Genomic DNA, 16328 nt, shown 5'->3' with positions numbered 1-16328 from the left:
CTGAACAATAACTTTAACAACACATCCCTCATAAATCAACTCTTACTTTATTTATAATGTTCATACTTAGCAATGCACCTTTTTTTTCAATACAAATGCATTATATACAAGATTTACTATTGATGTACATGATTTGATTTCAGAGATGTGCAATGTACATAATCAAATCTTTTCCCTTAATAGTGTACGGCAATTCCTGAATTTGTATGCTAAAAAAATATGGCTTTTAAAATCTTGTGACAGTAGATGTGTTCAAAGAGGTTATTTCATTAAAAAAAAACAACTGTTATCCAGCTATTAATATATTGCAGAAATGGCATTGTGTTTAGTTTCTTTTCCTAGAGTTTTTTATAAAATGTTTTTTCTTCTTGTTTTTCTTTTAGGATCAAAGCCGTTTAAGTGTAAACTCTGCAAATTTGCTACTGCCCAGTTGGGGGATGCTCGTAACCATGTCAAGAGACACCTTGGAATGAGGGAATACAAGTGCCATGTCTGTGGGTAGGTACACTGACTTTATCCCAGTACATGACAAGAAATGGAACTAATAAGGTAGAAATGGTTCAGATCTGGTTCTCAGAATCCAAGAGCTCAAACTATACTTGCTTATTTCTATTCTATTGTTATGGTAAATTTTTTAAACACAGTTATGACATTCCTCTCCCACTCCTAATTCTGCACTAAAGATGAGCAATTTTACATGCTCCTAGGTCAATCTGAACCTGTAATCTGTAAATTGACTAAATTATAGGATGAACATTCATGTTGCCATGGAGAACTATACATTTCACATAAAGACATCAAACATATATAATTTAGCCTTTACCCGAATTGCATTTTATAAACTGTTTACACTTCTACTGTTAAGATTAGGTGATGACATCTGTTTGCATGGCACAGTGTGATATAAACATCATCCAGAAATCTATAATTGAAGTGTTTTTCAGTGGAAGTGATGTTGGCGCTACACATACTGTAAAAAAAAAATAAATTATTTTTAATACTGTCTGGATGTCACTACAGGTTTATAATATTAGTGTTGTCTGTGAAACTAATTATATTACAAGGGATCTGTAACAATTATTAGTGTTTTGTATAAATTATTTATGAAAATAATTAATGCATCACCAAGACAATACTGGCCTTCTGTAACATTCAATAAAACGGTAAATAATACCTACAAAATACAAAGCAGAATATTGACCAACGCTAAAAAGGGCTATAAATATTGAGCCACAAAATTAAAAATATTGCACATGTCTGCTTAATTTATTGATGGTGTTTGACCGGGTTTCAGTTTAATCTCTTGTCCAGGTAGGTACTGAATATTGATAGTTGGACAAGGCAGTTTAAGGAACAGTATGTGTTGAAACATTGTGGAATCACATGGGTTTTAATGATGAGCATGTTAAATTAGTTCATAAAAACTACATTGACAATGTCAATTCATTATCATCGATGGCTCAATAAGGTACAGAATGCTCAGTGGACCTATTAGTTCCTCAACATAAGCAGTTTATGCTGCATTTCTTCATTAACTTTAATTACCATAAATATTACCTGCTTAAAATATACTTTGACGGGTGAACTGATCTTTCAGCAACATTAACTTATTAATGTCTGTCACAAATACCATGTCTTGTATGCGATTTTTAGAGCAGTTTACGAGAATGCTGTCTGGCATTTTTTATGTTTGTAGTGAATTACTCTTTCTAGGAAAATAAATTTACTATGGCTAGAAAAAAAGCTGAAGACGAACGTAAACAGATCATACCCTAAATGCAGGATAAAGCATTACATTATGTACTCATTTTTACAGTGTTTATTGTCTGGCACACTGTACCAAAAGTGATTGTGAAAAATGCAGCATATGAAGAAGTGCTCCAAGTTGTATTTATAATTGTCCCACCCAGTGCGAATTAGCTACAGATTGCTGCAGGCAAACTTATATTTTCAACATAATTGTTGCTTTTTAAACAAAGACTTTGGCAATTTGTTTTATTTGCCAGGAGGTCAGGTGTTAACCTTCAATCAATGCATTTATAATGTTTGCAACCCGTTTTCAGGGGTTTCTAATAGTATGGCATTTTACACATAAAAAAAACACCTTGTGGTGTATAACATAGATGTCTGTAATGAGCTGATTCATTTACCAGTTACTTCAAAGCAAGTACAACAAAGCAGATGGTGTCGGCATAACTAGCCAGTTTCATAAGTGACCTTTTTTTTTTTTTTTAATTGCTTCAAGTGCAAATATTTTCTTCATATTAGAGACTAACCTTCTTAGGTAAGTTGGGGGCATGTGCTTATGTGTTTATAAAGTTTTGTAACAGTTTACTTTCAGCATTCCAAAATGCCTGTAATAGCTGAACAGTACAATTCTATGGTACTGACCAAAAACACTATAGTTTCCTATAGAAAACCGTATACAGTACTGCGTCAATGTGCCCCGCCCCTGTGTGTATTTTTGTGTTTTATGTTGTATGTTGCGTGTGTTAATGTTGGTGTATAGATATGGCTGCACGGGATATAAATGGGTGTGTGTAGCACGAGTTATTTAAAATGTATAATTGTATTTAGGCACGGGGATTGCACTTCACTTCACGTGCATTTAAAGTATTTAAGAATATGTGAGCACAGGGTTGCACAGATTTAGTTCACGTGCTGGGATTCAAGTGAATAATTAATTGGTTATTGAATCACTCGGGATTGTGTGTTCAGGGTGAAGGAACGGGAGAGAGTGAGGAGAGAAAGATTAAGAAGCAATTGCTATGTGGTGCTGGAGGACCAGCATGGTACGTGTTTGTTTAGTGTTCGTCCCTGTTTGTTAGTGTCTGTTCGTTTTGTTTGTCTATTTATTTTGGCCACAAGTGCCGTGTCCTGTTTTCTGTTTTGTTCAACCTTTTTTTTTTCTGTGTGTTATTAAAACACTGAGCGCAACAGCGTCTCAGATTCACTCACCACTACTGTCTGTCTGTGTATTCCTTTCTGGTCTGACTTCATCACTAGAGCTACCCTGTCACAAGTACATTAGTGCTTCACGAAACAGTTCTTAATCTTGACAATTAATCTATCGATTTTATTGCTTTGATTATTCGGATTAATGAAACATCACTCAACAGCAAGTTTAACCTTTTTTATGTTCAATATTGAAACAAAATAATAATAATTTTGGCACAAAAAGGGCTTTTGCTCCAGTACACAATTTGCACAATTTTTTTTCTTTTAATGAACATTCTTTTTACTTTGAAGTGAAAAAAACTGTTTTCATATTGCATAACCTCAAATAAGCAACTTAGTTTTCCTTTTGTGTTTTATGTCTCAATAAATATGATCCTGGAGCAGGATTTGATGTGTGCACGGTCTTGTATTTGGATTTTAATGAACTAGCGCCTTCACTGAAGAAAGACCAACTATTCTTGTTTGGTATTACTTTAAATGTGTGGCACAACTGAATTAGCAATTAAAAAAATTACTGACATCAGTAGCTAGTTAACTTGCATAATGTTAGTTCATCCAACACAAGTTAGAACTGTATATTAAAATAAATACATAAATAAATGTTTGAAACTTAAATTTTTCTTTCTGCTGGTCCACTGGTCTGATTACTTGGAAATCTTACTGGGGCAAACACAATTTTTCTTTTTTTTTTTTTTAACTTTGATTACACTTTACAGTGAGCACCACTATGTACAGTAATTCGAGCAGTAAAAATGAAAGCAGACTTTTAAAAAAGATTAAAACTTGACTTTCCTAGGGACCGTCCAGAATTACCAACATATTCTGAAAGCGTGCAAAGCATGGGAGAGTGGCAGTGTACACTTTTTGATTAAAAAATTCTTACATTTTTATTAATGTTTGTCTATTCCGGTCTAGTACTGTCAATTCACACACATTGCAATCACTGAATAGCCTATTTTAGGCGTGATTTCAAGCCCTGACGTGGAAATTGTACCTATATGAAAATGTTTTATTTTATAAACAGGATTACTTTCAGCTTCTTTTTCATACAAAGATGCAAAGGGGCGGCATGCGTAATGTATGAAGATTCTGTCATTATTCTCAAATTCAAAAGGAGAAAAGTCTGCTAAGAAAAGAGTAGATCCAGATGGAAATATTAACAAAAAAAGGAAAAACTAACGCACAAAATTTTTTTTGATTGGAAACCAGTGCATAATAAACGCTATTGAAAGGGGGAAAGTTCAGACTCAAAAATTGTGCTGAATGGTGTAGTCCCTAAGGTTTTAAAAATCAATTTCCAACCCGTTGAAAGCTTCAGTACAATTTTCATTGCTTTCCTTATCATTGTTCAATTTAACTGTTTTCATGTCCCGATTTCATTTTATTATTAAAGGAAATATATAATATTTTCTTTATTATGGTCTGCACCTGTTAGCTTCCCTCATGCTTTTTTTTTTCTTGAAGATAGCCCTTTTTCAGTTTGAACTTCAGTTAAAGCATGGAAAGTGAGTGCTTTCTTTGACCTGGTATGGTACCAGATACACAGTGCCCCCTCTCTATAACACGGGTCTCGGGGGACACACAATATGAACGTTATAACCTAAGAGCGTTATAAACGGGGGAGAGGGTGGGGGGCGCCACGGGACACATAACAACACACATCTGACTAAAATACAAAATAAAATAACTCCCATCTCTATAATGCACGTATAGTGAAGCAAACCATGTAATCAACGCTATATTTTTTGTGAAAAAAAAGGTAACATTACCACTCGTGGATCATTTTAATTAGGAGTTTTTAAACTATGAATAGCCTGGCTAAACGGCGGTCAGGAGTTCAGTTCGAAGCGACAGACAAGCAAACCAAGAGTGAGAAGGAGAGCGGGTCAGGAGAGGGGAAGAGAGAGTGGGCTCGCCTCAGGTTGGGCTGCCGGAGCAGGGCTGAAGCGTCTCGTCTCCCGGAGAAAGCTGCAGCAAAAAAGTAAATACATTAGGAAAGATAACCACGTAATAGGCCTAATATTTATTTCGTTATAAAATGAATGCTGAATAAGATGTCTGTGTTATAAAGTGCCAGCACAGCTTTTCTTCAGTTCAGATACTGTATCAAAAGGGAGAGACAGAAATGGAAGTTAGACTGAGAAGTTGTTTACAGTTTGAACAACACCGGTACTGTATTTACTGTAGAAATATTGCATGAATCGCTAGTATAGGGAATTGGGGGGACATGTTGTAGGAGCGTTATATCCGAGGCACGTTATAACCAAGAGCCTTATAGCGAGGGAGCACTCTGATAAAAAAAAAAAAATGAAAACACTACAAGCACTTTTAATGTTTAGAAATAAACTACTGACAAGTGATTCATTTTTTGCATTTAATAACTTTTAAAATTTATACTGTGTGATTTCCACATTAAAGCATTAACTGAAAACTTTATCAAATAATACTTTTTTGATTATGCTGTATAATTTAGCTCAAGATGAAGAACTATGGAGTTAGCTTAATTAAACCATCTTTGTACTGATCTCGTATTGTTTACCCACCCAGTGTATTGTTATATATATTATAATCTTCAATAGCAGGAAGTTCAAACTCCTGTAAAACTATTTTTATTTTTACTAATAGTTGTTGCATATAAGGAGGGATCCCTATGTGGATGATTATAATGTCACTTTCTGATCTTTGCAGACTGAATAATTGTAAATCACTGCTTCATAATGTGTCAAAGAATGTCCGTAGTAGGCAATTAAATGACAGAATATAATAGACCAAATTATTGCCTGTCAGGTTTTCAACAACACAGTTAGTATTTGAGTTACACTTAATCATTACGTGCATTAGCAACTTCACTGGAATCCAGCTTCAGGCTGAGCATGAAATACATTGCATTATTTAAACCTCTAATGATAGAAGCCATTTATTTGTAGGAAAGTGTACAACACGCAGAGTTTTATAAAGCACAGAACACTTAAGAGCTCAATTTATCCAAATCAAAGTCTTAAAGCAAATAAACTTAAGTGGCAAAAATGAGCAATTTTCATAAAGCTAGAAAATATTTAGAAATGCAAGTGTTACATAATTCCAGACAGCAGGGATTGGTATTAAATATGTACTTTCTAACCAGCAAGGAAACTTGTGGAGGCTTTTTGCATAATTCATTTAAGAACCCTAATTCCTGTAAATATTTAAAATGAGAGAGAATTCCTATTAAACACAATTAGGCTCACTTTTTTCTATCATCATAACCCTGTTATATATGGATATCATATATTCTTTGTGGAATAGATCATTTATATCACAAGGGTGTTTTTAAAGTACACATGTGCTAGAGGCATTAAGAAATAATGAGTGCCATTCTTACGTGATGTCATTTGTATTCAATAAACTGATACTGCGTTTATAAAAGTGCCTTTTGCAGTTGGTGATGGAGAAGTTTTTTATGTAACCTGTTTGTTATGTATTGTCTTGTTTGGTTTAGTAGAACACCACCACAATTCTAAAAAGAAATGTAGTTATAACATTTGAGAAATGCTTTGACGAGTCTTTCCTGTTAACACACTGTAGTACTGCTGTAGCCTTTACAAAAAAGCTTGAGGAGTCTAGTTCTGGTGTCGATAAAGAAAACCTACAATGGCGTGTGTTGTAACACTGCAACACATCAACATGAATTGTCACACACATTCCATTGTGTGATAATAGAGGGGACTATTAAGTCAGTCAAATAATTTGTTCTATTACTTGTATTGGCAGGAAGTAGGGATGTGCTATTGGTACATTTTTATGAGCGTTTAAACCATATCTACACACACACACACACACACTATTTATATTACATTCTGATGTATACTGACAGCCCTGGTTAATATTTTATTTTCTAAGGAAAGAAACCCTAAATAAGCAAATAATGCTTTAACATGATAGTTGATTAACCCGTAGATTCATTTTTGCACATTTTTAATAAAGGTAACTATCTTATAGTGGCTGTCCTGCATAGTAATCCTAAAAAATCTTTAGAATCTGAAGAAAATAAAATAAGCCCAATGGAAATTTGGTCTTTGTATTATTATTTTTATCTTGGTAAATGTTTCTCTTTGTATTTGTACTGCGCTATTGAGATGTACCTGTGATGGCACTGTGGGCACAAAGTGAATAAAATAAACTAAACTGAAGCTTTTTCTTTTCTTTTTTTTAAACATATTATTATTTACAAAGAACAAAACAAATAATAATAATAAACACAGCTTACATATGTTACAGAATCTATAAAATACACAGATTCCAATACGTTGTTATATTAAGTCTACTGTTCAGGGATCGGTGCCACAAACGGAAAATCCTCGTTAAAATCCTATTATACATATTCACAGGGATATAAGGGCTAAATAAATGTTAGTCGCCATCTGGAGCGTTCTGTTTTATTATGAATGTTTGCTTTTTACTGCCATCAGTAGCGCCATCCACAGTAATTTCTCATCCGGTTCGTCAAAATACTTCCAAACTTGGCTTCGTTCCTAGGTTTAGAGATGACATTTTATTAAATATATATAACAAATGTCAAAAAAAATGCTTGTCATTAACTTTCTTACCATATGGGCTGGATACCATACCACGCCTACTACAGCATGAACACCCTGGATAAGGACGTCTGCTAAGAAAGAAAGAAATAAATAAATAATGAACACATGAGTGCGCCACTGAAGCGCTAGATCGGCCGAGAATAAAACCAGCCAAATCCCTTCCTTTTTATAATATTCTCCCTTCCTCTGGTACCACAGCAGTCGGATACACGCCAGAATGCTGTATATGATGATAAATTACTAAAATGAATAAATAAAAAAATATGTGTTTGGTGAAATTTGTAACGTGACCAGTTATACGTCCAGCATATTATTCAATGTTTAACAACTTCTTTAGAGTTTATATGTTGTTTTTAAGATTTTCTACATCTGAATGTTTTTATTTAATGTTTAGACAAGTTGATAAGACATTGCTGGATTACAGTTCATTTTTAACCATAAACCAATAATTAGCTTGAACCTCAGCATTATGAGAGTTGAAGTGAATGAAAATCCAACTGTGTGATGCCTGGTTTCAAAAAAACCTTCTAAATGTTAGTTGTTGAATGACTTGGATGGAAGAACATACAGGAGGTATTCAATTTTAATGAACACTTTTTTTCAACTGCTTCAGTAGGGGAAACCCCTGGTTGGTGTAGTGAGGACCACACATTCCACAAAGCAGCAAATACAACCTGGGCTGCTAAAAGAGATATCTTGTTTAGTTGATTAAGGGTCAACAATGAAAGGACAAGGTGAAGCCCAGAAAGCATGTGCTCTCATGAAGTTTTTTACTCTGAACAAAACATGGATAGTAGCTATATTTACACTTTGGTCCATGCAAAAAATAAATGAATAAATAAATAAAATCTCTCTGTCAATCCAGATTAGCTTGAGCAAAAAACGTCATAAACTCAACATGCTGTCCTGTTTTCAACACCCAGCCGATATCGATGTGAAAGACTTTTATTAGTCAACAAAACAATGTAAACACATCCAAGAAAACCAAATTTGACATGGCTCTGGGCAAATCTCATCTAAATCTTACTGGCAACGAAAAAATATGGTGGTGAGTAAAACCTGACACTGTGTAGTGGGATAAGCTCCCTAAAAGCCTGCTGCTGTGGAAGCTACTCTCTCTCCTTGCGTTGCTGTCTACTAGCAACATTGCTATAAGGGAGGGGCTTTCTACAGACGCTCTGATGAGACTGTGAAGCTGGGGATTGGAGGTAAAGAGACCGCTCCAGGTGTCGCACCTCTGCCTGGAGCTACAGCCACTGGGTCACTGGCCTGCACTCCAGTCGCCCCTGCCACCCCATTCGGGTTCTTTGTCCCCGGTCCTCGTCCCTTTGTGCCAGAATCTGGACCGACCTGAAAAAATTGACAATAATGGACTATGTGAAAAATGGTTGTGTTTTAAACATGTGTCGGGTTTATACTCGCAGAAAATGACATTTGCCAGGTGTGTGTCACGCTCAGACACACGTATTTATTCTGGGTTTCTGTGCTCTCTGATCTCAGCTAGATTTTATTTTATTTTATTTTATTTTATTTTATTTCTTGGACGTGTGTACATTTTCTTGTTGACTAATAAAAGTATCAATGTCAGCTGGGTGTTGAGAACATGTTAAGTTTGTGTGTGAGATTTGTCGCCTCATTCATCTTCAGTTTGAATGTAATGCCTTCAAGCCAATACGTTTTAAAAAAAGGATTTTTAAATACGATATGGACACATTAATGTAGCAGTCAATTACTCTTTTTTTTTTTTTTTTAAGCAGTTTTAAATATGAAAAAAGTGGACCTTTGTTCATTTCTGCTTCAGTAACTCAGATGCTGATAACTCATGATGTGGGCTTGTCTCACTGCATCCATTATAGACAATTGCCTGACACTCCAATAACTCAAAGCCTTTTATGGCAATTTCTGTGTCCCCCAAGGACAGCAAGTAAAAGAGGGTCCACTTAAACTTACATGCTGATAAAATAGTTTCTGTTACAATGAGAGATTGTACATAAAAGAAGACTATTAACAAGTGTGTGACACCCAAGGGGGGGCAGTTTTGGTCTGGAATGTGGGATTAATTCTAATTTAACAATTTTTAGCAGATTTATCCCTCTACTCTGTAGCATTTAAATCTGTTTTAGGATATGCTATGATAGCAGCAAGCCAACATGCTAGCCTGTTTTTACTAAAGTAAAACATGTTTGAAAGATTCAGCTTGAAACTTGATGAATTTAATCATTATACAATTTACATGACTGTCGGTCACAGTTTGTAGGGGATCCAGGTTTGAATGTAACCATTACCGCATGGGTATTTACCTCCTAAAGACCCGGAAACCTGAATAATTTATATCAAAGCTGCTCAACGAGCCTGTGACGCAGTCATGGCCCGCTCCCGAGGACATAAATTTATTGCGCTCATAGACCTCAATGCCATTTTTCCTTTCAAGACTGACCTGAAACAGGAGAGCCTGGTTCAGATATTTTTCTGCCTAATATTCCAATTTATTGTGTTTTACCAAAATATATGTGATATTGAGAATAATCGTTGTATTAATTTTACTAATATTATATTTAGTATTTGTGCACTACAGCCTGTTTGTTACGTCCCACAGCGGCCTTGTGCCCGTGTGAAGCCAGCGGTTTGAGTCGCTCCTTCCCAGGGATCAAGCAACATAATTTGGCTAAAGTTACAGTTTGTATATGTTAAGTAATTGTTATTAGTGTATTTGGTGAGAAAACAAATCTCAAAGATGCCTATTTCCACATCCCCATTTTGTAGTGTAGTAGGTTCCTGGAGCAGGATGTTTCTTTTAATGAGGCTAACGCTTGCCTTGTGTGGCAAACTTTTATTTTTAGCTTTGTTTATGGCAGCACTTGTGTTGTATTAAATCTGCGCACCTGGAGCCCTTTATCAAAGTTTTTCATATGTGCTGGCCAAAGTGTAGGATTCATACATAATTATTGACCACAGAAAGAAGCAACACCGTTTAACTTAATAATAACAAACAGCAGCCTACAGCTTTGGCCAAAAATGTTGCATCACCTGGAATTTTAGAATCAAGACATAATTAAAAAAAAAATTAAAAATAAATAAATCTATCTGAACATAATTTAGATATTTTATTTAACATCCTGTAATCAAAGAAACTACAAAATTAAATCACAAAAGTCTGCCAGAAGCCATTAATAGTACAGTATTTCATGTTAGATTTTTAAATGTCACATTTTACAATTCAGTTTTTCGTTAAGTACTATAGAAACCTACAAAGTGGTATGCAATTCAATATGTTAACGTAACATTATTCAGAAGGTTTCATTCAACTTTATGAAGCAAAATTAGTTTGTTCTATAGGGTGATGCCAAACTTTGGCCATAGCTGTAGATTTGAGCCTGTGAGGACAGCTCCCTGCGCTGAAGCCAGGCTGTGGAGGAGGAATAGCAGGTGCAGCCGGTGCAACTGCACAGGGGCCCACGGACTCAGAGGGCTCCCAGAGGAGTCTGAAAGTTTAAAAAAAATAATAATATATATATATATATATATATATATATATATATATATATATATATATATATATATATATATATATATATATATATATAAAACAGTGATAATATCCTTCACATTTATTGATGTTTGTATGATTGTAGCTACCGGGGCCAATAATTAACTTTTTATCCTTACCCGTTCCAACACCGCTATTCTCTTTTTAAAAAAAAAACTAAAAAAAACTAGGAGTTGAATCGGAGATTTCCTTTAACCTGATTGGCCAATACACAGGCTTAAATCTCTGGTAAAGGACCTTGATTGTCATCTTTCAAACTATGTTTAATCACTGTTCCAATTCAATCCGCCCAAAAATGTGTATTTTTACTTTATGAACACATACTGTGAACAAGTTACCAACAAACCGTACAATTAACACATACTGCAGATAGCTAGATATTTTAATTACTAAAACTTTCTTGCATTTATTTCGTTAGGACCTAAGGTTTGGTTCATACTTATGTCGTAGATGAATGCGATACGTCAGGCACATACAGCTATAAAAGCTGTAAAGCTTCACTCTGACCATGCAGCAAATGTTGACATTTTTCAACATTATCCGATCCCGATGCGATTTCAGGTCGCAGACGCATGAGAAAAGGCTGTACAACTTTTCAAAAAAGACACTCGTCGCAAGAGTGTGGATGATGTAATTCCGACATGTTGCACAGGGTCAGAGACCCTCGACCGACCAGAAATGATGAGTCTGAAGTATGAACCAGCCTTTACGATAACTTAAAGTTTGCTGTACTTTTAATCTTAACATGTTTTAGAAACAGTTCACAAACCATGTTTGCTTTTCTGTACGAGGTACCTGAACTGAAGAACAGCTTAATGTAAGTAGATTTTTTCATTATTTGGCAATTGGAAATACCCATGAAGCGTCTACTGCTGGGATGAAGCCCGAGTGAAGGCTACGAGACCTCAGATGGAATTCTGAGCAAACCGCATCACAGACAGGATAATGAGGAAAACGTTTGTATTCATTAGCAACAAAAACTAGTGCTGCATAAAATCATGAAAAAATCGAATAGAAAAACTGTAACTGTCATTCTTTTTAATGTATCCATTTTCTAATAGCAGTAAAACCCTCAAAAGAGGGCTTTTCGTATGGTAAGGCCTTTCTCGTTATGTTAAAAGCCTGCCCTCGCCTTCGGCTCGGGACATTTAACGACATGAGGCGGGCCTTACCAGACAATAAAGCCCTCTTCTTCGGGTTCTATTGATTAATTTAATTCAAATGAGTTTAGTTGAAGGGACTGGTGATTTTAAACTTGTTAGCTTGTGATTTAAAAATAGTGTAGTGTTGGGTGTAGAGATGCACACAAAATGCTATGCAAGTAGGTGATAGAAACCTTTCTTATTACATGTGGTCCTATACTGTGTCATGCATGCTAAGATTCTGAGAATTAAATATTTAAGTAATAATATCATGAGATATCACCACGCCTTGGGTGCATTGTGAGGCACAAGAAGTGGTGACTTCTCATGATAACACACATACCCTGGAGCATAATGTTACGACTCATGGTCTAGAGATGCCCTCTAACAGGTGTAATTCTATTTAATAGTATGAAATTCGATGGCTCTTAGATTGATGACCGGTTGAAGATTATTCAATTGAACTGATTGATTGCAAATTGGTGACAAATGTGCTCTCTTTTCAACTGGGTTGACATTTCCAAGATGATTATGCTCTGACGACCGAAACATTGGCTCTTCTGTTTTATTTCTTTTAAACAATAAAGTGAGATTTTGCAAAATGCAATGTGCGGGATTCTAATAAAATAGTGAAAATCCTTTAACACTAGAACCTCCACAGCAGTCATTTTGACAGTTTGAGGTTTTCAAATTGAAATTACTCTGCGTGTCTGAAAGTTATGTGGTTGTCCATTTATGACTTTTCCTAAATACATGTATTAAATACGCTGACAGCGTTTGAAAGGCAGGATCACGAAAATAAGGAAGTTATAATCCCGCCCACCTAGAACCGCCAAAGCAGTCATTAGGCCTGCCTTTTACAATACATGTTAAATATACAAGCCTGTTATCTCTACTGGACCTGGCAGCCATCAGTTCCTTAGTTTTGTACAAGGAATGCACTGGGGAAAATATCAGTAGGAGAAACATTTTGATCAGAAAACAACTGCAAAGCAGCAGGCTGCTGCAGTTCAGTCTGGATTCAGTGCTTCACCGGCACATACAAGAGAAAACTTTACTTCCATTTTAAATTAAAAAATGATTACATTTTTTACAGTTTTGTGTGTACATATATACCTGTTTACACACTAGTATCTTTTGAAATGTTTATTTTATTATAGTTTTTCATTTTTTGAAGTAGTGCTTTATATGTGGTATGTTAGAAAATATACACTTTTATGTTTAATTGTTCATTTAAATACGGCATTTCGGCTGTGCAGATGTTTGATATGTCATGCTTGAATAAAACTTTTGAGTTGTATCCGATAGTTTGTCTTTCATTTTAATATTGATCTTGTTTAAAATGTAACCGTCATAATGACTGCTGGCTTAGGTATGAGTATAACCGCGGCGGTTCTCGTGTTAAGCAACTATGTACCGTACAACAGGAAATTCTGTCTGGTATTAAATGAGCAAATCTGTTACCTTGGTAGATTTTGACGGTTTTTGAATTGGCATTTATCACTTTCACAAGCACGTTCACAAAGAAAAATGTCAGTTTTGTATTTCTACTTTTAATTTAAAAAACATTCAAATACCAAATACATGTTTACTTAATGAAATGTGTCTGCTAAAACAGAATCGCATTTACATAACTAGTTATAGCATCTACAATGTCACTGCAGCAACTTGGAGAACAACAAAGAAGGCCTTCTAAAAATGAGTTACAATATTTATCATTCTTATATGGCCCTTCAATTTAAGATCAGTAATTGGAAAGGATTACTAACTGCAGTACACTTTAATGATAGGCATTTGCTAACTCTCAGTTTTAAAACTTAGCTATAGCTCACTAAAATAACACAGTGGAATGATCCATTTAGTAATTGTAGGACAGTATTGCCACGTGTGAACTTTAAAAGTAAAGCTGAAACTTAAATGCCTCAAATTTAAAACTGGTTAATAGACTAGCAAGCGCTGGCAAAAATCAGCTGTTTTATACGGTGCAGAACTCATTTATTTTAACTATTAAGACACGATTAAGACACTAAAAAAGAACAGTCCTACAGGTATCACAGTAGCAGGTGCAGTTTACACTGCCTAGGAGTTTTTGATCGCATCATAAATTCCAGATTTCCTAAATCCATTGATGGAAATGTCTGGTCTGCTTTTAATTTATTCAAGCAAATTGGCTTCTTCACTCGCTGCCGTTCTCATATTCACTTTGATAGCTGACACATTCTTTCCCTTGTCCAGCGCTTCTGCTGCATACCACCAGTCTGTCAGAGGGCGGGATCACACACTGTATGCCACACTCTGATTGGTGGAAGTCTTATTGGCGATCCAATCCAAACCGCCAAGGAAGCCAAAATAACTTCCACTCCAAAATGTCCTGTTTTACAGTATGTCAAATAAACTATTAAAGAAAGGTTGGTGTTTCTTATGCATTTAACTTAAAACCGGACATTAGGGTGTCCGGGCATGTTAATTCCTGCCACCCGGACACAGGTGCCAGTTCCCGGACTGTCCGGGTCAAACCCAGACAGGTGGCAACCCTAGTCGCTGTATTACATGTATGGATAAAAGCTACCAACTTTCCGAAACCTAAATCTGCACGTAATTTGCTAATACTGTACAGGTTACCCAGTGTTCTTTCAATGAAAACTCTTCCTCACCTCAGTTTAAATGTCTACAGTGGAAGCTGGCTGCCAGGAAACGGAATGCGGGTAGGCAGAAGTTTTTTTTTTTTTTTGGAAAGTTGTAACAAGTGGAGCTGCTCTGTCTATCTCAAAGGTTTAACACATAATTAATGGATTAATTTCTTTCTGTTTTAGGGGCAACTTTAAAAACCTGTTTTGGTGTCGTTGTGGTAAAAATAAGAAATAAGGGGATAACGGCAATTGAAGCATATTCAAACCTGAAAAGAAAACCAGCTGTTAGTATCATAAACATTTCTAAACTACTGACCTTAAATGATCTTTTGCACATTTCTTTGCAGATTAAGAAAGGCTACTTTTTGTTTCTGGACTCTTCTGAGATGGCACTATTACTCTCGGTAGAAATCCATAGGCCTGAAAGGGTTGTGTTTGTTGTTTGTTCATTGTTTGTTTGTTGGTTTTTTTGCCCTTACTGATTTAGATCTAATGCAGGTGTCTTTAGTTGCTGTAGCTGAAAGGGCCCTGCGGCCATAATGGTCATATATATATATATATATATATATATATATATATATATATATATATATATATATATATATATATATATATACTATATATATATATATACTATAGGGAGGTAATCCTTTCTTGTGTGACTGGGTACTTTTGCCCACTGCTTTAAACACACTTGCAGCAAAAACAAAAGCTGTGACTTAATCAGCATTGTTTTGAATCAGTCCAAAGTAATGTTAATGTTTCAGTAAGCACAATTATTCCTAACGAGCCCTTTAAGTCTTCCTGAATTATTTTAGTCTTGATAGATTTGAGAGTGATAATTGTATGCAAGTTATGATTAAAAACCAGTTACTGTCAGCCTCAAAGAACAAATTAAAAATACCCTGTTTGGAAAAATGACAGTTTTAAAAATAGATGAAATTACATGTTAGGGATGAAGAACGATGGAATTTATTGAGCTGAAATGTTTTGTGGGAGATTTAGGAATCTTACACTTAGGGGAAGAAGTTAATGACTGATTAACAACAGCAATTAAAAGATGAAGAAAAGGTATATAATTAAAATTGCAGTACTTGCTTTGTCAAGTACATGTGTCATCTATTGTGTACTTGTTAAAAGCTTAAGAAAAAGAAACCAGCATTTAATTTCAGACCCCGTTTTGAAGAAGAGACTGATAATTTGCCTGTAGATACAGGCTTGAAGGCTGTAACTCATGTTTAAGTGAGGCTGTGTCATTAGAAGTTCACAGCCATGTATTTTCTGTTGACAGTCATCGACAGAGAATATTTGGCAGTCAGAAGTAATTTAACTTAATTAATGGGATGCATATTTGATGGAGCAATAAAATATTCAGGCTCAGCAAAGTGGAAAAAAGGAAAGATTTAGTGGGAGTAAAAGGTTGAAGAATGTAATTTGTGCATTCATTCTGCTGCTCCGAATTATGAATTGTCTT

General features: G+C 35.3%; 1 protein-coding gene across 1 annotated transcript in view; it reads left to right on the top strand.

Annotated features, from left to right (window-relative positions):
- Positions 1–16328, top strand: part of LOC117400477 (zinc finger protein 407-like) — a 302138-nt gene that overhangs the window by 38254 nt on the left and 247556 nt on the right. The window contains exon 3 of the mRNA XM_034000516.3: positions 384–498. Coding sequence (XP_033856407.3) covers positions 384–498 — 115 coding nt within the window. The remainder of the gene's footprint in view (positions 1–383; positions 499–16328) is intronic.

Source organism: Acipenser ruthenus, chromosome 4, assembly GCF_902713425.1.
Source record: "Acipenser ruthenus chromosome 4, fAciRut3.2 maternal haplotype, whole genome shotgun sequence".
NCBI lineage: Eukaryota > Metazoa > Chordata > Actinopteri > Acipenseriformes > Acipenseridae > Acipenser > Acipenser ruthenus.
Note: the sequence above shows the minus strand (reverse complement) of the source record. Positions and strands in the feature narration are given on the sequence as shown.